A 22,486-nucleotide genomic window follows, 5' to 3' on the forward strand; every position below is an offset into this window, starting at 1 on the left:
AAAAAAACAAAATGAAAAGTTTTACACATTTAAAGAAGGAGAACCTAAATAAGTACACCTTCTTTCCCCAGCCCATCATAAATAATGAATTAATAGAGTTTCATTCCATAGAAAAAGTATTTCAAACACACAAGGGATTTTTCAGCGTAAAAGTCTATTTATGGTCATAAAGTCCCACTTCGATCATCTTTTGATCTGTTTTCAAAGCGTTCCCAATGGTCTTTTCATTATGGTTATGAAGTTTTTTGCCAAAATATAAGGAAATTAAATTGTCGCTTTCCAGGACATAGTTTCTGCAGAGCAGCAAGAGCTCATTAGAAATTAATCTCTGAGTTGTGGACGATACTGTTGGCGTGAAGTTAGCCCTGCCCCCCCCTTTCTATTACCCATCTGTTTAGATGCTCTACCACTAGCTCACAGCACCTCACACCCCCAACATAACATCAGGGGTGCAACAAAAATGGCGAGCAACATTGGAACCATCCAATTTTGAGCCCGATTCTCCCAAAATCTTTAGGTAGTTTGAATCAGAAGTGAACTTTCTTTTGCGTTTGTACCGTTGTGCTCTTGAGCAAATGAACTCAGGGAGACTTTCCCCTTTAGAAATGTTTTCCATCATTTCAAGCCATCCCTCGCCATCACACTGCCATTGCCGTGCCTGACTGTTGTCCTGAAGTTCTTTTGTTTTGTTAGTGTGACCGTAGATGTCTGGGGATTCACTCCTTCCATTAAATTCCTTAGCAGAACATCAGTCCAGATGTTTCTCTGTCTTCTCGCTGCTCGCCAGTGTTACTTCTTGAACTCTTCCATTGATCCATGTTTGTCCAAGTCTCTTTCCGACTGTTGAATCGTGAACTCTGATCTTAAAACTTGCACATGACTTGGCTGGTCTCAAGTTTTAAATATTGTTCCTGAGAGTCTAAAAACATCCCAAACGTGATTCCAGCTTCTCCATTTGGTTCAGGTCTCAAAACTTCACTTTTAGGTCACTGGAATTTTGAATTTAGTCAAATATGTGAACACCAAACCTTTCACAGAGCTGTCACTCATATTCTGATCCGTCACAAGTTTGCAAAAGAGGAAGAAATGTGACACAACTCTTCGGAGGGAGGGGCTTACAACCTCTGCAAATGAATTGTGACTGATTGGCGACGAAAGTGAGAATCCTTATGCAAATTTTTACTCTACACTTTGTTGAGAGTCTGCGGTGAATTTGAAATGTGACTCCAAATAGAAACCTTTGTTACTGTTTTGGCTGGATGGCTCTAATATTGCTCGCCATTTTTGTCGCACCAATAATGTTAGTTTGGGGTTGTGAGGAGCTGTAAGCTAGCAGGAGAGCATGAAAACAGAGAGCTTTCAGCAGCAGGAAGGGTAAAGGGGGGCGGGGTTGCTATGGGCCAACAGTCCAACCCCCAACTCAGAGGTGAGTTTCCAATCAACTCCTGTCCGTCTGCAGAAACTGTGTCCGAGAAAACGACAAAGGTTTCAGATTTTGGCTGAAAAAACGGCATAATCATAATTAAAAGACACTTTAAAAATATTTGTGTATCATTAAAATGTTAATGATCACTTTATGCAAGTATGAAATCATGGAGGGTGCCATTCCACTGACCTCTGCCACGCCGATCCACTTCTCCAGCAGCCGCGCCCTCTGCTGGCTGCGCAGCGTTGTGGGCCAAAGACAGGAGGCTAAAACGGCGTTAGCCAGCTTGTTGAATTGACGCACGGTGGCCCGGACGGACCAACAAACGCCCTCTCTGCCCTTCTTGTCCCGCTGAGACCACAGAGAGCCGAGACAGTGGTACGGGACCAGACGGACAAACAGCTCCTGAAAAACATGGACACTTCCTGTCAGCGCAGATTAGACGTCCTTTCCAAAAAGATCTAAGGTCCCGAGCCGTCAAAGAGAAATATGGACTAGGTGTAGAGAAATTAAAAATAGAACATTTCCTAAAGTTTACTGCATCATCTGAGGCTGAAAAGCCTTCAGAATGTTTGACTGTTAACATCTAACTTTTTAAGAAACCTTTAATAGTTGCAGCAAGAAGAAACCATACTGTTAACCTGAACTGACCGTTTCTATCTTGGTGAGCTGCTCGGCGATGAGCGACGAAGGAAACCCCAGGATGCTGGTGGGTTCAAACAAGGACGGGTTGGGAGGGGGGCTGTCGAAACTGGACCGATCTGCAAACAAAGCTGCTGCTCAGTGAGGACATGAATCTGTTGTTTCAGAGCAATTCAAGAGACAAGTTAGCCGGAGATTTGCATCATTTTAAAAGTGGATTTGTCATTTCCACTAAGAATGAGTCTTTTTATTCCTGTTCCATTGAAAAGCCACCATTTGAGTCCTTCTCTTTTTCCAATTTGAATTAAATTTAACATTTTAATAGCTTTATAAATACATTGAAATGCATGCTTTATCGCTTTAAAAAAAATGATATTATATGTTTTAATGTTTTATGAGAAACAAGAAAAGTGTGTTTTCATCACCTAGCCTACCATCTATTTTGACCTTACTGAAAGTTTAATTAAGAATACCAACCAACACTATTTTAAAAAGTCAGTACATTGTATATCAATCTAGAGCTCCTTTTTCCTTGCAAAATGGTAATAAGGTCACTGTTGAATATTAGAATTTTGCTGCAGAAGATCAGCAAAAACAGGAAGGTAAGCTGCAGCCGTGAACAGACAAATGTCGTTGGGCTGAATAATTCCAGAGGATCTGCAGCTTGTTGTTAGCAGGATTAGGGCGTGTCCAAACATCACGCCATCGACGCTGCAGCAGCAAACCTCGCTGGCTCCAAGCTGCACCTCCAACATTTTTAGTCAAACATCTCCAGCTTTGATCCGGTCATGCTAGTTAAACATTTTGACTCCAGAAATGTGAAGATAAACATTAAACCCCCCAAAAATTTGCCATTTTCTTTTCTTTGATATTATGCACTGAGTGTAAGTATCTGTTTTTTTATGCATTAGCAGCTCATTTGTTCAGAATTCAACAACTAATATAATATTCAACTAATATTCCAAACCTCTGCGGGAGTCGAGGAGCAGGGCTTTCTCGCTGAGCTCCTCTGCGATCCTCAGGAGCTGGGCACGGAGGTCAGCTGCAGATGATGAGTCCTGAGGGAGGAGTGGAGCCAAGCGGAGCAGACAGGTGGGATTTCCCAGACTGTGGAAGTCTTCAGGATACTCGGACAGCCACGTCCTGAAGACGGTGCACACCGCTCTGCAGAGGAACACAGAGCATGCAGACTGACTGACTTCCATAAACCGAACCCTTCCAAGCCATCAAGTAAGAGAGGAAACTATAGGGATGCATCATCCAAAGTTTGTGGGGCTTTTCAAAATAAATGTCTCAAACGTTTTAATAATACTTTGCATCTTACAACACTTTGACAGCAGGGAAAGATTAGAAAATAAGCACAGAAAAGAACTTTTAATAAAAAGTAGAGAGAATTGTATATAAATAAATCATATCAATATAAAAAAAAAGGAAATTCTGTGATTAAAACACTTAAAAAATAAGAAAATAAATATGATAAAGTATTAGAAGAAAATGAAGCAACTTGCTGCATGAACTAAAGCTGCTGCAGCCTGACTGCATCCAATGCAAGCAGGAAGTTAGGATTCACATTTAAATGTGTAAAATTGGGCTTTATTTAAAGTTAAAAAAACAAGAAGTAGAGCGACCTTCAGAGCTACACATATTTAAAAATAGAGTGAAGTCAAAAGAAAAAACGTTTTGCAGAAACTCACTTGTTGAAAGCCTGTCTGATGTGGCTTCGCTCGCTGTCGCCGGGTGGATTCTCTAATCTGGAAGCAACAGAAAAATATTTAAATGAACTTTTAAGTAAAGCTCATTTATAAAAAAGTAGAGCATGTAAACAGAGAGCTCTCAGCTATATCAGCACAAACAGTTGCGCCCACAACTCAGAGGTGAATTTCTATTGAACTCCTGCTGCTCTGCAGAAACCTTGACCAAGAAATGACAGGTTTTTTGATTTTGGCTAAAAACAGCATCATCATGATTAAATGACCGACAGATATCGAAAGGTTATTTATTAAAAGAGAGGAAAAATACAATTTTAGGGAAAAAAATTAATTTCTCATACATAAAGCACGTACAAATAAAAAAAAGATTTTGTGTTTCAGTTTGTGAAGTTGTGGAACAGAGCCAGTAAATACTTGAAACAATTTCGAAACATAAAAGAATTTAAGTATAAATACAGAAATATGATCATTGACAAAAATGTACAAATACCGTATTTTCCGGACTATAAGTCGCACCGGCCCAAAAATGCATTATAAAGTAGAAAAAAACACAGATAAGTCGCACTGGACTATAAGTCGCATTTTGACGGGAAATTTATTTGACAAAATCTGAGACCAAGAACTAATAAGTTCCACAACCTCATATGACACAATCATAGCAGACTGTTTATCTCATAATTTCACAGTAATTCTTTCTCATATTTATTTATTCCTTTCATGAAGCATCATTGGCCAACTAATACTCTGTTTTCATCCTGTATTTGTAGAAACAGTTGTCATTTTTATTGCATTTCTGAATCTATGAAATCATTGGATTATCATCCAATCATTAGCCTTCAAGATCTTACTGTAAAAAAAGGTTTGCTGATTCTCTGAGTCACTTAACACACTCTTAACACTTAACATACCTCATACATCAAATTGACCCAGGAACATCATCTCTGTTACTCACAAATGAACATAACAGGAGGGTTAACGATGTATTTATTTCAATTTATTTCTAATATAAGTCGCTGCGGAGTATAAGTCGCACCCCTTGCCAAACTATGAAAAAAAGGGCGACTTATAGTCCGGAAAATACGGTACAAAACAATACAGAACATCAGCCTTTGTAAATCTGCATACTTAGAAAATACGTTTTGTATTTTTCTGGAAATAAGAATTACATTTGCAGCTGTAACCGAATATACACTTGGGTAAGGCGCTGGACTTTGATGGTAGGTGTACTGGGTTTAGTTAGGAATGTAAGGACTTAAAGTAAAGGGGGTGAGAGTTTATAAGATTTTTCTTCTTCTCACTCCCTTTTGGACTTGTGTTGTTCATATAATTTTGTCTTATATCATTTTTGTCGTGTTTTTGTCTTATTTTGTTATTCTACACTTGTTTTCACTTGTCCAAAATAAAAAGGTTACTTACATACTTACTTAGTTAAAGAGTACCGGAAGCACTCTGGTTATAGATAAAAAGATGACCAGAGTGCGACTTTAAAAGGTTTCTTAAGAAGTTGTTTACTTAATCAAAGTACTTCAAACTGAAGACGTGGAATTTGTGATGCAGTGTTAATGTGACCTAGATGACCTCCATGATGGAGAATCTTCAGAGGAACTTTATGAACCTTTTTACATTTAAATTGTACTATTTTACTCCAAACGTAATACTATCTTTTTTAGTGTTTATTTCATTTCTATTCTTTGTTGATTACAAAAGCAAAACAACATTTTTGCAATTCCAACCATCAGTCCAGCAGAACATGTTTTCATGATTCCAGCTATGCTTTCAAGTCTTATTTCACATTTATTAATATGTTTTTATCTTACAGTGATAAATTATGGTCTCAGTGTTTGTGACCCTGGAGTGTCTAAATTCTTCTTTTAACTCTAAACGGAAAAAGTCCTTAAAGTATCTGATAAGAACTGTCTGAATTCAATAAACTGTTAAAAGAGGATCCTTTTTTCAACTCACATTAGTCAAATAAAACTGATGTTTTTTAAGTTAAGCACTTAGATTTTATTTGATAAGGAATATTTCCCTGCCATTTAAAGTGGTTTCTTGTGGTCTTTGGAAAGTTTTGTGTGACATTTATCTTAAAAATAACAATTTGTGCAAATTTATGGTTTTAGGTCTTCAGCACCGACGGATCCTGTCGTCTGAAAGTTAGTTGGTCAGTCACCTGTCAGTGAGGATGCCCAGCACTCGCTCGGTGGAGGTGAAGGATCGGTATGTGGAGAGGAAGATGGTGATGTAGGAGGAGTCCCCCAGCGAAAACGAGTGGAGGAGGTGGAGCACCAGCTTCTCCTCCGTCCCCGCTTTCACGCACTGAGAACGAAAAACGGCCGGCTGAAAGACGACGGGAGATCTGCTCAAAGGGTCCTTTCTAATCCCTTTTTATGTGAAGCTTTGGGCAGAAACACTTACTGTCGGACCGTGGGGGACACCGTGCTGTTTGACCACCACTGTGTAGATCACGCCGTCATCCTCTTCCTCTGCAACTGTGGACTAAAGCAGAGGAAACGTAAGCTCCTTGTGCTTTGCACACAAGATAGACTTCACAAAAGCTTCTGGAAAACATTTTGGGATAACAATTTTCTCCATGTATTATTTGGTTCTTTCATCCCGTCCTGTTCTCCAAACCCGGGAGGTCTGTGAAGCATCAGATAACACAGGTGGTGACATTTTTTCAAGTGACAAACTTCAAAATGAATCGGTATTTTTCCAACTTAAGCTTTTTAGTGAAAACATTAACAAAACAAAAAAAGACAAACATGCGTCTTTGTAACGTTTTAATGCAAACTTTGACGTGGAACAAACAGTCGCAAAGGACACAGAGACGAGAAACACAGAAGATCCGACTAAATTCAGAGTTGTGCTGAAGTGAGGTTATATTTTCTGCTTTAATAAAATCTTTGCGGTCATCTCCATGTGACAGAACCTTTAGACGACTCCTGATTTCTGTGTAATGACTTTTACTCTGCATGGAAAAGATTATTTTTGGGGGGGGTTATTTGCATTTTCTTGTCTTCACAAGCACAGAGCTGAGTTTTTCCGATCACGTTGCTTTTCTGAACACCTGTCAGTGCTCTCACACCTCGAGGTTTGTGCTCCCACACGCTACAAATGTTAGGTTTTAACCTCAGGCCGAGTCCCCGACACCGTGACCTCATTCTTCACAGCTAATTGGCTCACAGTGCATGCAACTGCCTGCAGGCTCTTACCAAATCGAGGGGACAGTACCAGGTGGTCTTCATCGGTGACAGCTCTGCCTGAAGAAGAGACACGACATGGATCGAAGCGGGTTTTTACAGAATTCACTGAAACATAATAAGGAGCTATACGACAGCCCAAATATCCTTTGATTGAGACGTTTCTGATCGTTAACACTCAGCTGCTTTTGATCAAAACAAAATTAAGACTCAAAGAAGCTCAATTATTTGCATGCAGAATGCAACCACAAAAAGATCAAACATGCAAAGCAGAATAAAGTGAACGTAAAAAACAAAGTGCAATTTTCCTTCCAAAAGTCTGCTGTGACGTTGCCAGAATCAGGACTAAAGTCATGAATAAAAGATGAGAATGAAGCCCACATGCAAATAACAACCAGGCTAATTCATCACTGAGGACTTCCCATTGACTGTATAGGAGAACTAGACTGAGTAACCCCTCCCCCCTGGCGCTCCAAACAGGAAGTCCCTGCTGGCTCCAAGAAGCCAAAATCCCATAGACTTCTAGAGAGGAATAAACAGCTGCTACTCAGTCATTTTATTGGTCAGAAGAACCATTCTTGCTCTGATACACTTTATAACACGCTCTTCCTCGTTTTTTTCCATGAATTTCTTTCTGCAGTTCAAGTTATTCAAGTTATAAACCGACCAATCATGTGGATCAACAAAAGTAGGCGGTGTTATGTCGAATGTATGAAACCTTTGAAACAAGTGGTAGGGGTGTGGCCTTCCAACAAGCTCACTCTAGATTGGTAACAGTGGTTGTCATAGAAACCTTGACTCAAAACGACTCAGACCAATCACTGGTTACTGATGTTGTCTGGCTCCAACATGGCGGTTTCCGTATCACAAAAAAATAGCAACCGAATTGATGTTGGTTGATTGGAGCCGGATGTAAACCTTCTCTATGGGAGACGCCAAACTCGCTCGCTCCAGTTCTCTTATACAGTCAACAGGACCTGCTGAAGATGATCAGTTTGATGTTTTCTCTTAATCAAATTGGTTTACTTATAGAATTTTTCTTAATCCAGAGTTGCATTGGTTTGCTAGGTGATAATGACATTCTGGTGAATGCGCCAACCACAGTTGTATCTAAATGATCCACATCACATTCAAACTCCCATGTAACCAACAGCTGTAGCCCCTGATCATGATACCACCACCACCACAGGTTGTACAAATCCACCGCTCCTCTGACTGATGGTTTAGTCTCTCTAAAAACCTGCTCAATAACAGCACAACTGCACTCATACAGACCCTGTTTATAAAAATAATAATGTACAATTTGATTAGAGACCCCGTTAACTTAACAGCTGTAACTGTTATCCATGCATTATCTATCTAGGGTCAGTGAGTTGCTGGAGCCAATCCCTGCTAACAAAGCAGACCCATCTATCCCCTGCAGAACCACATCAACAGACCTACCCATGCACAGGAGAACATGCAAACTCCATAAAGCCCCCAGTTATGACTGAAAAGAGTTATTTGTTTTTTAAATATGTATTGATGTAAAAAGACATCAACATGTGACACTATAAGAAGAGAGGAGAAAGAAGAAAACATCTTACTTCTGCCCCTTTTACTTATTGAATAAAGTCTACCCTGAACTGAAGCACAGTTTTCATGAACCTTTGTTCTAAGTTGAGAATTCTTGATAAACGCTTTTGATTTGTTGTAAAAGCGTTCCCTGTGGTCTTTTCATTACGGTTATGCCTTATTTAGCGCACATCAAAAACCTATGTCCTTTTCTAGGACATAGTTTCTGCAGAGCGGCAGGAGTTCAGTAGAAATTCTCCTGTAGGTTGTGGGAGGGACTGTTAGGGTGGAGCAACCCGGCCCCCCTTCCCCTCCCCGTTCTGGAGCAAAGCAGCGAATTGTCTATGTCACAAATACGCTCTTTTCAAACTAGATTTTTTTTGTTTGCCCCCCCATCACAATGATTTACATGTTCTTTATCATCTGAAAAATATCATGAGAACATGTTAAAAACACCAGAAACATGATTTTCATCGGAGTGGGTCTTTACATTTTATTTGTTTCCTGACTCTTCAATTCTTTTTTTTGGGCCAACAGTGTGCTAAACCCCAGCTGGCCCTCATGACCTAAAAAGTTGACCTTCTCTTTACTTCTTCTGTTTCCATCATGACCAGCGCTAAAATATGACACACCGAACACCTCTGTTAAATACATTTCTGTCTTATTTTTAGAAAACTCAAACAGCCTCGATGAAATCCAAGCTGCTCATAGAACCGCTGTCCTGTTTTTGGGCCAGTACCCGGTACCCAGTACCAGATCAATCACAGCAACCAAAAGAGGCGTATTTGGAGCCAGATGGACTCAGGTAACCGGCGTGCTGTGAGAATTCTTTGGATTACGGGTGGGGTGGATGTTTTGGTCAAACCTTTTCGCTAATTCACATCAACTCACACATTTTTGTTAATGTTTTAAAGTTTGCAGGGAAAACTGGGAGGCTGATGAAACCTCCAAACCGCTTCAGACGCTTCTGTCCCAGCATGAGTCAACTGTTTTGATCTGCACAGAAACACAGGCAGCACCTTGGAGACTCTGACAAACCTGAGACCAACAACCCAACATCTGCCAAGCCCTTCTGGCTGTTCATTAACCTCCACACTGACATTTTCTCCTGATCTTCACTCACACCTCCAAGCATTCTTCAAAGTGAAAATACAGAGTCAAATGCTGTCATTATTTCTCTTTTTTAGCCCTCTATCAGACACCATGTTACCTTGGCTTGGGTTGTTGGACGACGGGACCCAGCAGTTGTTCCAGGCACTCAAGAAGGATCCTGCTGCAATAAATCCCCTCGTAGAAGTGCCAAACCAGTTATTCTACCTGTCTGTTTATCTCTGCTCTCTTGTGATTCTCTTTCCCATGAAAAGGACGAGCGCACACACTCAGGAGGAAAAAAATGGCTGCAACAGCCTGACAAGCTACCTTTTCCCGTGCAAGTCCAGACAGGTGGAAATCCATGAGCTTCCTGGAAACCTTCAGGACAAACCCCCCAACGGATTCTTCATCTTTTCCTCTACTTTTCATCTGACCCAGACTTGCTGCTAAAGTCCAACGAAAGTCGACCCAGATCTGTTGCTGCCGTGCTGTGTGCCCCACTTCCACTCGGGCTCTGTGTCCCACACCTGAAGCAGGATCTAAGACCGGCCCCCCACAAGATGACATCACAAAGGCACACCCATTACTCACACACGCACACACATACACCATAAACAGAGATAAGATTACACCAGAGTTGGTTTCCAGCGATTCTGTTTTCAGCCCCATGAACGCTGAAGAAAAACTTCATACTGTGGTTGCACAATCAAAGGCTCATGTATGATGATCACACACACAACCCTTAAGCTATTTCCAGAACAATACCCAGTCTATTCCAGACTTCCCTCAGTTTTCCCGCTGTCTTCCCTCAGTTTTCCTGCTGTCTTCCCCTTAAAGCCGACCCTTCAGCACAGAAAAAAGCAGTTTGACTCGACGCAGCAGCTGCACTAAATGGGGGTAATGAGCCCTCAGAAGTAGGACAAGTTTATTTAAGGGGTTATTAAGGTGGAGAAATAAAGTCAAGGGAGGTAGATGAACATTTTTACAGCTTTGTGTTAGTTCTCATGTATGTCATGTAGAAAAAGATGCTAGCTGTTCTTTATAAAAAAATGACTTTTTTCAGATTTTATTCAGCAGCTGAACTTTAATTTTATGCCTTAATGAACAGGAGGGTGGTTTTCTCAGCACTGACAGACGCTGTGCGTACAATATTTATCATTTTTCATAAAACTCTGTGGCGCCGGCGAAATAGCTGCATTCAATTACGTTTTGGTGTGAACAAGTCAAAGCAACCCTCTGTCCTCCTTCATTTCATCTACGACTTTCGACAATCCAGAGGATTGATGAAAAGTTTTTTTTTTTTTTTGTAAATAGCATCACCCATCACACTTTGTTGCAAGAGTTACAAGGTATTTACAGTTATGCTATATATAGAATTGAAATGTGACTTCTTTTAACGTTGTTCCGGTAGTAGTTTATCATTAATATAGTGATAAATAATAAACAATTATTCAACAGAGGCCTCAAACCCAGGGGCCACTTGTGATCCCAAACCCCTTTATATGAATATATTATATCCCCAGATAAAAATATAATTTGGCTGTAAAAGTGACTAATTTATTTTTGTGATATTTTTTATTTATTTCTACTGTAAATAAAAAAGCAAAAATGTGTTTTTTATGTTCAAAATTGTTGAGAAGAAAGAAGTGCAACTTTGTAAAAATAAATAAATACAAGAATAACAAAGCTGGACAAATAGATCCTCAAAGAAGGTCAAAGAAAGAGAGATGAGAGAAAAATATTGTTATTCAGAAACCAAGACAAAAGTTTATCAAATGTATTGTTGAAGTTTTTGTTGTAGAAATAGGAAGTAATAAAAAAGCTTAAATAAAGTAGGATTTCCTGCTTTCTGGTTCATTTGCATTCAGTGTCTTCAACTTGGATTGTTGAAAAAATACATGTAGACAAGTCTTGTTGCGTATTTCCTTAAAACTAAAGTCAATCTTTGTCCATGAGAGGCATGGATTCTCAGTGAAAATAGGAAGGAACTGGTTAGCCTTGAGTGCCTGTTCTCTGGTGACGGAGGCCGATGTTGAGGACTTGTAGAGAAGGTTATGTAAAGCTGCGCTGGCTTTTGTCCGGCTCACTGATCTCAGAGGCCTTTCAGTTGCACAGACTCAGGAAACTGGACCTTGCTTGGCTTCCTTGCTCCAGACAAAGCTGCCCTGAGATCAGTGTGGAGATAAGAGCCTAAACAATGGAGCCACTGTCCTTAAAGAACCAGGCTGAATATGGGTCACAGCAGCTGGACTTTACTTTTCAGGGACTTTGTAGTTGGAATTCTTCATTTTGAGGGCTCCTCAACAAACCCCTCCTTTCTTTGGTTCTTTGTTTTGGTTGTAAGCAAGTGTGCAGTGTGTTTGTGTTGTTTACTCGATGGGACCTCCCCATTTGGGGCCGCTCCCTGGCCTCTCAGCTGCATTTGGGAAGCGCGTAATAATTGGAAACAAACGCAGGAAGCAGGACGTTGTGAAGCTGTCATGTTGGGCAGCTATTTTCTTCCCTTCTCCTTCTATCACAAGTTAAAGGCGCAGCGACAAAGACGTCACTGAGCAGCACCAGGGACGGCAGAAAGCTAGAGTCCACATGAAACCTGTGCGTCATTCGGCCATACTCAAGAAAACTCATTCATTATGAACTTTTTCCTCAAAATTTTCCACAGACTTTGAACAAAACTACATGCTGTCCTTCCAAAAAGGGGGGGGGGGGGTTCATAAATCTGGTCGAGCTTTGTTTAAAGACACACATCCCACCTCTTCCTTCCTGTCCTTCCCTGCACTTCTCATGCTTTCATCCCTGCGTCCTTCGGTTCCTGTTATCTCTTCTTTTTTGAGTCAAACTCAAAAAAGCATTTAGGTCAAAGGTTTGAAAGTACCAGTTGAGCTGTAAACAGCTCCACATTTCTGGGTTTTAAAGTCAAAGCAGAAGATACAATTACTATTATTGCCTCCAAACAATTCTTAAGGCAGTAGCTGGTGACGCCACAGCATTCTCCTGACCCCAAAATGGGAACTAACCGATGTAGAAAATGGATGGATGGCTGTGTAAGTTTGCATCCTTTAGAGTCTTTACCTGATTTGTTGTGTTTCCTAACAGAAATATTTTTCCCTCTGGATTTTTCCAAGTCTTTCATTTATCGGAATAGAGCTGTGAAAGGAAAAGCCTGGAGCAATATTTTCACCACTTCGACATATTTCTACAAGCTTCTTCCAACTGTAGGTACCTACGCTAGTATCGGGTAGCAACACTCCAGTGTGAACACCGTATGGGTTACATTTGTACTAACCGGGCCAAGGCCGACTTGCACAGGGGGGTGAGGGGACTCTGGCACGGCATGGTTCTGGTGAACTTATTAAAACAACCTGAGTCAGGGGCCTGGCGGTAGTGTTTCTGTCTTGAGATCGGAGGTTCATGAATTTAATTCCACAGTTAAGTCAAAGCAAAGACTTAAAACGGGACCCAATAGATCCTTGTTTGATAGTCAGCATTAAGGGGTTGGGCAGGATGGTTGAATCACCATGAGTCAAATGCAGAGAACAAATTGTCCCACACCCAGGTGTGTGACAACTAATGGGACTTTAACTTAAATCTTTCATATACTGGTGAAGGATGAACTGGTGCGTACCGACACATTTGTTAGAAACAGATGGAGGTGTGTTCGGGTGAGGTTCGGTACAGGAAATGTGAGCTCCAGCACAGTTCTGTACTGAATGTCTTGTGTAAATGCTCCATAACGTGACAAATACTTGTTGCCCCCTGGAAGCTGAAAACTTTACTTCACAAAGCTCAAGCGTCTCTTAATTGAAGCAGAAAGTACATCTTTAACCGGCAGGCGGATGTTACTCTCAAGGTTTTATCGTCATGCATGCTGACTCACACATCCCAGTTTCCCTCATTAAGGAGTAAGCAAGAGGGAGTATTGGATTCCGTTTGACAGAATGTCCTTGGAGACGACGGCCTGCGTTACTGGACACTGGTTCTTTTGAGAGCAGGTGTAGGCTTCATCGACCGGCCAAACCGAAGTATGTATTATTTACGGTGGAGTTCAGCAACTCACGTGGCACGAGCTGAGAGGAAGTCCAGAAAGACTCCGAGCAGCGTCTTTATTTAGCTGCAACCAGTTTCTCCAATCTGTGAGTAAAGTAAAATCCAGAGGAGCGCATGCAGCAACATCAATGCCACACCAAAGACCAAAACTACAGCAACCAACAGTTCCTAAAACCAACACAGGACTAAACATTAACAGGAGGGAAAGCTGGTGGTCATGAACTCTGTGACCTCTAAAGATCACACGAGCTTCACAAAACTTCAAGTCAGAGCTTAATCACCAAGAACCAAACAAATAATGAGCACTTACATGGATAAATCACCACATGGTAACAAAATATTGCCCTTTTTTAAAAAACATTTTATACTAAAATATCTTAAAAGTAAGTGATTCCAAAATGAAGTCAAACTCCACAGAATTCATGGAATTTCTGGATCTGCTATACTTTTATATCTTTGTTGCTGAAACTGAGTCATACATGGTTGCAATAAGACATTTTCTGAATTATAACTTAAAATCTCCCTAAGCAGGGATAGTAGACTGTAAAATATATCAGATGAAAAGAGACCAGATAAGACCTGTTCAGACCTGGTTTGGTATTAAAGTGTTTCCACCCTGCTAGGCTCAGACACTAGCCTAAAGTTTCTGTAAAAATGTGTGTTCTTCCCGGTGAAATTATTTAGGTGGGAGGGTAAAACCTGGCTTTCAACATAAAATGTTTCACTTGTAAACAAGTCATGAAAAATGATCAAAAACTTTCTAAATTCCCTAATCCCTAACTACAAAAAAACTATTTAGTGTGGGACAATCTAGTGCCCTGGATTTTACAAGCAGTTCTGACACTATGCTCACTACTTTTTTTTTTTAACAGCGCTAATGATGTCACCCAATTCCCAAAGTAAATATCTTATCAATATGAGTGTTTTACAACAATTATTTATGAATCCACTGTGTTCTGATGTTGAAAACGTTGATGGTTTATTAAAAAATACAATTTTTTTCGCATAAACTGTTCAAACGCAATGCAATGTGGTCTAAATTTGCCAATCTAGTGAGAATCGATGCACACTGGTTTTTCCCAGAGACTTGTGGGAAGTTTCTAGGGCACTGAATTTTGGAATAGCAGATTTGGACAGCACTACAAAATGGCAAACGTACTATATAGTGCGCTATCTAGTGAGTAGGGAAGGAATTTGGACACACCCTGTATTTCCAAAAGTGAAAAAAAAGGCCCTTTGAAAAAAGTAGTCCGTTTCCTTTGACACCAAAATACATCAAACTCTCAGGTCAGAACCTCCAGCCGCTCCTGGAGACATTTTCGGACGTATTTGTGATTTGTAGAGCAGCAGCAGAGTTTCCTTGAGCAACTTACGAACTCTAGTGAGCCACGCCAGAGCTCACCTGAAAACAAATTGGAGATCCTTTTGTTTTTTAGGTGGACTGGAGTTCATGTCAGCTTGAACACCTGCTAAAAGGGGTGTGGCCAAAGCTTAATGCACCGATAGCCACCAGGGGGTTTCACTCCCAGCTTCAGCTATCACAGTGTCCTCGATCAAGACACTTACCCCCACCCCGCCTGTAAACCCTATGGTAGGATTTAAAGAAACGTCTTTTAAAAACCCACTCTGGAAAACATGTTTTTGGGGCAATTTTTTCATGATGGCGGACATTTAAAAAGAAAATTAAGCTCAAAATTTTTATTTCGGAGTATTTCTTCATTCAACTAATTATGAAATTGCTATTTGGAAAAGAGCTTAAAAAACACTGGGAGGGGCAACAAGCTAATTGCTACGAGCTCTCAGCAACAGGGAGGGGTGGGGGTGGGTGGCGGGGGTAGGTTGCTCTGCGCTAACAGTCCCGCCCACAACTCAGAGGCTAATTTCTAATGAATTCCCGCCACTCTGCTCAAACTATGTCCTTACAAAACGACAGATTTGTTGGATTTGTGCTAAAAACAGCATAATCGTATTTAAAAGACTGCTGGGAAAACTTTGGAAACACCTCAAAAGATGATCGTCATCATGAGAAAAATGCCACAAGAACATGTGAAAAACACAAAAAACACAATTTTTACTGGAGTGGATCTTTAAATATTGATCCAAAAATCACAGATTTTTGACTAATTTTCATGGTTCAACACGTCCTGTTGATCCATGAAACTCTGCTCATGAGGTTTCATGTGATGCTGCTGTGCTAATAACTGTCCGGGCCGAGGAAGCCGCAGGGTCAGAAGAGACAGCCTCACTTACAACAACAGGCTGCGGCCAAAAGGCCAGAAGAAAGCACACCCACCTGTGAAGTTTCCAGGTCATCGCTGGCTCCCCTCCTCCCTGAGAGGCTGCTTGGGGTTCCACTGTCAGGTGACAGCGGTCGGTAGCCAATGAGAGGCACTTCTCTTGACTCCACCCCTGGAAGCTCATAACCACCTGCTCGCATGTTACGTGGGATCATGGTGCCAGCTGGATGAGAAGAACAAGAGAAAATAGTCATTAAAAGATCTCAGCTGTTGGTTTCAGTATCAAGTAACCCGAGCTCGAATCTAACCCCATAATCAAGCAAAGGTCCCTCTAACCCCTCTAATACCAAGAAAGAGGATAACCTGAGCCCGACTTTAATCTGCCTTGAACACAAACACTAATTGTTCCAGAATTAGCTCCAATTCAGGCAGCTCTGCTCCCTCCTTTAAGCTCAAAACCTAACATTCAGACCCAACAAAGGCTTTCCAGATACCAAACAGATGAAATCATAGAACGCTTTCTTTATTTTTATTTCTAAATATTTAACTCTTCAATAAATGTAAACCCCTATTAGAGGTTTGCTCTGCAAAAGACCACAAGTCATCGCCAAACATCGCCTGCTGAGGAAATCGTCATGGTGTTCTTCTTAATGATGACCTCAAGCCCCCACCTTTCATTCCTGAAATTCAAATCAATCTGGAAATACCAAACGTTGCAGTACCGTAAATGATCACAGGGGGCATAAGAGAGCAAATACCTATTGATTTCAATGTTTATGAGTTTATGAGTTAGGATTTCACACCCAAATTTGTAAAGCCCAAATGCAAAAAATTTTTTTTTCCTATTTTTCCTACAAAATGTATTGAGCTGAATTGTGTGCATTTTTAGAGGCACATTGTTTTGCCTGACAGGCGGGTGGACTTATAGTTGTAAATAGAGAGCAGTCCCTCACAGCAGGTTGACACATACATGCCTGTAAGTGATAATAAAATAAACACACCTGTTTGTCTTAAAATAAAGAATTTCTTCCTCTATTCTTTCCAGAAATTCAGAATCGTCAGCATTACTTTCGTTTTCTAGTCAAAAATACAAAAACTGTTGTTATGTGCGCTCAATTATTTATAAAAAGTGAAAGTTGTGGACTTCTCCACCAGATGAATAGTAGTAAATAAATATCAATAAAGTCAGACCAATATGGCTGAGCCAGGGCTAGAATTAAAGTCTCCAAAATAAAAGCATGGTGCAGTCCAGGGGTGTCCAAACTTTTTGCATGGAGCTCCAGATTATGCTTTCCAGCCATACATTTTTTTAAACTGTTTAAATACAAATATAAACTTGTATATATGTAGAATATTACAATAATGTTTTTTTACATATATATATTGTTCCAAAAGGAATCAGACTTTTAAATTTGAAGGCTATAATCTATAAAAAAATCTGCCAGAGAATAAAAGAAGCGTTTAACGAGCTTATTAATTTTCATTTTATTTTCAAATATTAAAATTGTGTTTTCAAATTCAAAACAACTAATGGTGAAATACTACAGGAGTGAAAAATGAACAGGGTTATAAGTGTGCATACAGTGAGCATTTCTGAACTTGTACCAAACCCTTAAAGTGCAGCAGTTCAGGGATTGTCTAATTATTTCGGTGGCCCAGAAGTATGACTCATCTTAATGTTTGTTGTTTTTTCGGGACACAGATTATTTTTGCACTATTGGTGGCCACCCAGATCCTAAAATTGGGTCAGACAAAGCTAAATGTATGGAGCCACTTTTGTGCCTTTGTAATACAAAAAAAGGGAAACAATTAAAAAAAAACACGATAGAAAAACAAAATTCAATAGGCAAAGTTTGAAAAAATTACTATCCACGTAGAAATATTTTATAAATATTGCTAGGATAACCCATCTTTAACTTTCAGATTTGCAGCTCCATGTGACCAGTCCACAGCTAACATTATTACACGTAAATTCAGCGAGGTGGGTTCTGTTGATTGTGTCTACTGCCACCTGCTGGTCAAATATAAAATAGCTTTTCTTTGGATTCATTTTTTCCGCTCTTGTCAGCAATGCTGCCAGCTTCATGGGTATGTCCGAATTCCTTTTCTACTTGGCGAACATAGACCACAATGCATTGCAGTTGAACAATTTCTGCGAAAAAAAAAAAAACGTATTTAAAAAAAAAGTTTTTCCATAAAAATAACATTTCATTCATCAGAACACAGTGGATTCATAAAAAGTCGTTCATAAATAATCGTAAAAAAATCATATTTGCCGTGAAAAAAAGATCAAGAAAATTAGGGCGCATAGTGTCCGAACTGCTTTTAAAATCCAGGGCACTGGATAGTTTTTTAGTAGTTAGGGAGTAGGGTGGGAATTGGGACAGCCAAATTTTGAAATTGGCTGCAGCCCACACTTAAAAATACATTCAGTAGAGGCCACACTTTGGACATGCCTGGTTAAGCAGTTAGCCTAGACGTTACATGTATCTCCTGGTTGCCAGCCTTCGCAAGGAACGTTTTTAGCAAACAAATGCTACTATGCTAATACAGTGTTTCCTCAGTTATTGGTGTTGGGGGGGGGGGGGGTTACATTCCAATAATACATAAATACATAAATAAATAAATAAATAAATAAATAAATAAATAAATAAATAAATAAATAAATAAATAAATAACTAAAAATAAAATTAAAAAAAACCTGCAAAAGGTGAAATCCAAAAAGTAGGGTTAGAGATATTTTAAGGCTGTTAAATCCCTTACTACACTCTTCATCCACTATTCTCGTGTTTCAACTTTAAACCCTTATAGACAAATAAGTCTAGTATTATGGAATGAAAACAGACCTGATCGCAACTGAAGACTTGCGTTAATTTGGCAAACTGAACTGAATTGTGTTGTGGATTGACAATAGTTTGCAGCCAATCAGGACGCAGATGACAATGCATTTTAACTAAGCGTGAAAAGGCAAAATTCAAAATACAAAGGCATCAACGTCTACCATTAGCTTACAGCCACTTACAAACCCCAACCTAACATTAGAGGCGCAACTAAAAAAGCAAGCAATATCTGATCCAAGCCATTCTCACAGTTATGATTCAGATTCCAGCTCAGACGAGGAAAAACATACATGGATCTATTTGCCTGCATGTGGATGCATCAGAATGGAGCACAGCAGGAAGACTTTGGCCCGCCTATTCCATTTGCTGCGTCACAAAAGATAACTTTTTCATCTGCTCCTAATTAATCACAATTTTAATAAAGAAATACTCAAAAATTTGAAAAATTTGAGTTTGAATCTTAAATTGTTTTATCTATGTCCTTCATCATGTTAAAAAACCAAAAACACAGTTTTCATTGGAGTGGGTCTTTAAAGATTCCCAGCTAGTTTTAAGATGCTATAATTTGAATTTGTGCGTGTGCAAATGGTATTTTGTAATAGTCCGTTTTTGATATTCAAGTGTACGTGTGAATACACAACTGCAAGGACACACAGTTGTTCACAAAATGTATCGTATGAGTTAGAAAAGAAGTACTACGCACACACACATGCAAAGTTACACACAAACAGGAAGACACAAGTTACAAATGAGGTATTACGAACGCAGAAATCCAAAGTTACACACAAACAGGAAGACACAAGTTAGAAAAGCACAAACAAATGTTTCGAGGCTATTTTATCTCTGGACTTGTCCTACATGATACCAGATGGACAGACACAAGTAAATGTACTTTATTTTGCATAAAGTCAGCATTTAAGCATAAAGGATCAAAAGTTGCAGCAGCTGGAGTTTTAATAATAAGATAGCAAGTACAGTGGTGACCCAGCTTCCTCCTTGTCATTGAAGTCATGGCAGACTTTCCTTTTTAGAATGAGTAAAATATAGTACAGGTTAATGTTTAATGTGGAAGGCCTGCTTGATTTGTGTAACGTGCTAACAGTGTTAGACCTGGATTTGCATTTGAACCCATTTCCCTTTCCCCGTTCCCTGGTATTTGGTCTGCCATGAAGATAGACATCAAATAAACAAGGCTGGAGGACGAGAGATGTAGGAGTGGTGGAGATGGAGACTCACGTGCACTCTGGTTGGAGCATTTGAATGAAATAGCTGTAATCAGGCAGCACTTGGCATTTTTCTGAACAGGTTTTTTTGAGGGTGAAACATACAGCCTGCAGCCTTCATGATCGACCTTCAGTCAACTCCCACAGCTTTGGAAAGGGGACAAATGAAAAAGCCGGTTCTGAGCATCACAACACTGACTGTGTGGTTTCTCATGATGGGGCTCATCAGATTTTTTTTTCTTGTGCAAGTTTGCGTTTCGAATAAAGCGAGGGGAAGCAGCAGGCTGCAGGGGAAGCAAGGCATCACAGTGCAGCATGTGTTCACCCAACGGCTGTGCGCAGAGGGCTGAAAGGCTGCTATTCACAGGCTCTGACCAGAGCAAACAGCGCGCATACGCGCACACGCAAAGCCGGCGCGGGGCTCCGGTGCGGGCACGCCCCGACCTGCTCCAATGCTGCTGACAAAAAGACGCAGGACTGAGGAAAAGTTTGACACTCCCACAGCGCTGAGCGATGGTGACAACTGCTTCCTACTGACGCACGCGGGCCGTGCGCGTGACACAACACGCAGAGCAAAACACCGAACGTGTCAGCTGAGGAAGGGAGGGGGGTTAGTTTACCTGACTGGGTGACAGGTGTCCCTCGCAGGACGGGGGGTCTCACGCACAACAGCGCGGGGCGCCCGATGCTGGATCCATGGCTCCGGCTCAGCTGGCTCGGCCGTCTCTCCCTCCGTCACCACCGACACCGAGGAGGGAGTCTCCGTGTACGCCGCCTGACCCCCTCCCCTTCGATCTGCCTCTCCCCTCTATCAGCGTCCCCCCACCCGGCTCGCGCTGCCAGCTTTCGGCGGCTGATAGCGGACTTTAGTGTGGCCGTAAACTCCTTCCTCCTCTTTCTCCTCCTCCTCCTCCTCCTGCCGCCGATGCTGCTGCGGCTCCCCCTGACTACGCAGTTCCTGTATGTTTCCAACCCGGTGCTTTGGCAACAGAAACGCCTGCGTGAGTGAGTGTGCGCGCGAGCGCTAGGAGGACAAGCTACATCACAGCTGACAGACAAGGACGCGCAGCGCGCAGGGGCCATGGAGAATCAGCAATACTTTTTATTATCCATTTATTAACCATTTTTTCAATTATATAAAAAAATCCTTAGTTTATAAAGTTAGTTTGAGTCTCTGATTTCTCTTCTCCTGGTTTAAATAGATTTCAACATAGTAAATATCCAATAAAAAATACTTAAAATACATTCAGTAGTTTATTTTGGTCAGTTGTTGGAGAATTATGTTTAAAATAAACATATTTTAGCTCATTATATGACATCAGTATATGTTGCCATATAATAATAATTCTGCAAGTGTACCAATTCCCAGCTATGAGTCTGGAAGGATTGATTGTGGAAGTGTTTTGCACTGTTTGTGTGTTTGCTTTTCTTTCTGAGCCATGATTCAAATGTTTCCATGCTTAAGTTTTTCTGCAGTTTTAGTTCTTCCATCCATTTTCAGAACCAGCTGAATCTCTTTTGGGGTCACGGGGCTGCTGGACCATGTCCAACTTTTGTTGGGCAAAGTGTGCACTCTGAACAGGTCATCAGTCTGTTGCAAGGCCAAACAATCACACACTCACACAAAAAAATGCACAGTTCAGAGTCATCAGGATGTTTGTGGACCGTGAGGGGAAGCTGGAGTGCAAGGTGAAAACCCACGCATGTGCGAGGAGAACATGCAAACTCTACCAAGAACAGTGTCAGCAGGGATTCAAACCAGGGACTTTTTGCTGTCGGTCAAGAGTGCAGACCACTGTGCCCTTGTGCAGAGCTCATCTTTGGTTCAAAAACTAAATTTTTTTCGGTTTGGTGCCTTTCTTGGTACCCAAAGTCATCGTATGTAAACAGTGACAGTTAAAACGAAAAATAAAACAACAGTAAATAATATGTACATTTATAAAATATAATAATTAAACGAATCCCATAAAATACCAGATTTCAGCTTTCCTAAACTTTTTTAATGTATGAGCTTACAGACACAAGCCAATTTTCCAAAGTTTTTAGAATTGGTTGTTGGTCAAAAGTATTTTTCTGCATAATATTTTCTTTCAAGCTGTCTTATACTTTCTTTAGCTCAATTTGGATGTTTTTCTTGGTGTTTACATTGTTGTTTCACAAATGCATTGTTTCTTTCAACCCTTCCCGCCAATTGTTTAATATTTGTTGTTCAGCGTTCACTTTTTTCAATTAACTATTACAACTTTGAGTATTTACATTAATATAGCAAGATTGGCTAATCTAACAAAAGTCTGTATTGCAGATTTTAGCATTTGTTTTAGTTTTATTCCACTTTGCCCAACTTCTCTTTAGCATATATGTTTTTCAGCCGGCCTGAAATGTAGTAGTTCAAGTTTTACTGATGACACAGGATTTTTTGTCAACACTTTGCATAGTAAGGTCCTTTTTCTGCCAGTTTGTTAAGCTACTCTGTGATTTTGAAACATCTTTGGCCCCACCTATTGTTCAGCTTCTTT

The 22,486-nt window shown here is 40.4% G+C and overlaps 1 protein-coding gene across 7 annotated transcripts in view; it reads right to left on the bottom strand.

Moving 5' to 3' along the window:
- Positions 1–21,039, bottom strand: part of LOC101163201 (ral guanine nucleotide dissociation stimulator-like 2) — a 30,046-nt gene extending 9,007 nt beyond the window's left edge. The window contains exons 1-9 of one of the 7 annotated variants that reach the window (XM_020710432.1): positions 20,591–21,039; positions 15,964–16,130; positions 6,990–7,037; positions 6,193–6,273; positions 5,948–6,114; positions 3,763–3,819; positions 3,036–3,232; positions 2,078–2,199; positions 1,616–1,831 (exon numbers count right to left, since the gene is read on the bottom strand). In XM_020710432.1, the coding sequence (XP_020566091.1) occupies positions 1,616–1,831; positions 2,078–2,199; positions 3,036–3,232; positions 3,763–3,819; positions 5,948–6,114; positions 6,193–6,273; positions 6,990–7,037; positions 15,964–16,122 (1,047 nt within the window). In that variant the 5' untranslated portion in view covers positions 16,123–16,130; positions 20,591–21,039. Of the gene's footprint in view, positions 1–1,615; positions 1,832–2,077; positions 2,200–3,035; positions 3,233–3,762; positions 3,820–5,947; positions 6,115–6,192; positions 6,274–6,989; positions 7,038–9,741; positions 10,335–15,963; positions 16,131–20,590 lie in introns of those variants that run through there. The other 6 variants (XM_020710433.2, XM_020710434.1, XM_020710429.2 and 3 more) reach the window with 6 other exon arrangements.
- Between the last annotated feature and the right edge of the window lie 1,447 nt (positions 21,040–22,486).

This window comes from Oryzias latipes, chromosome 16 (assembly GCF_002234675.1).
Source record: "Oryzias latipes chromosome 16, ASM223467v1".
Taxonomy (NCBI): domain Eukaryota; kingdom Metazoa; phylum Chordata; class Actinopteri; order Beloniformes; family Adrianichthyidae; genus Oryzias; species Oryzias latipes.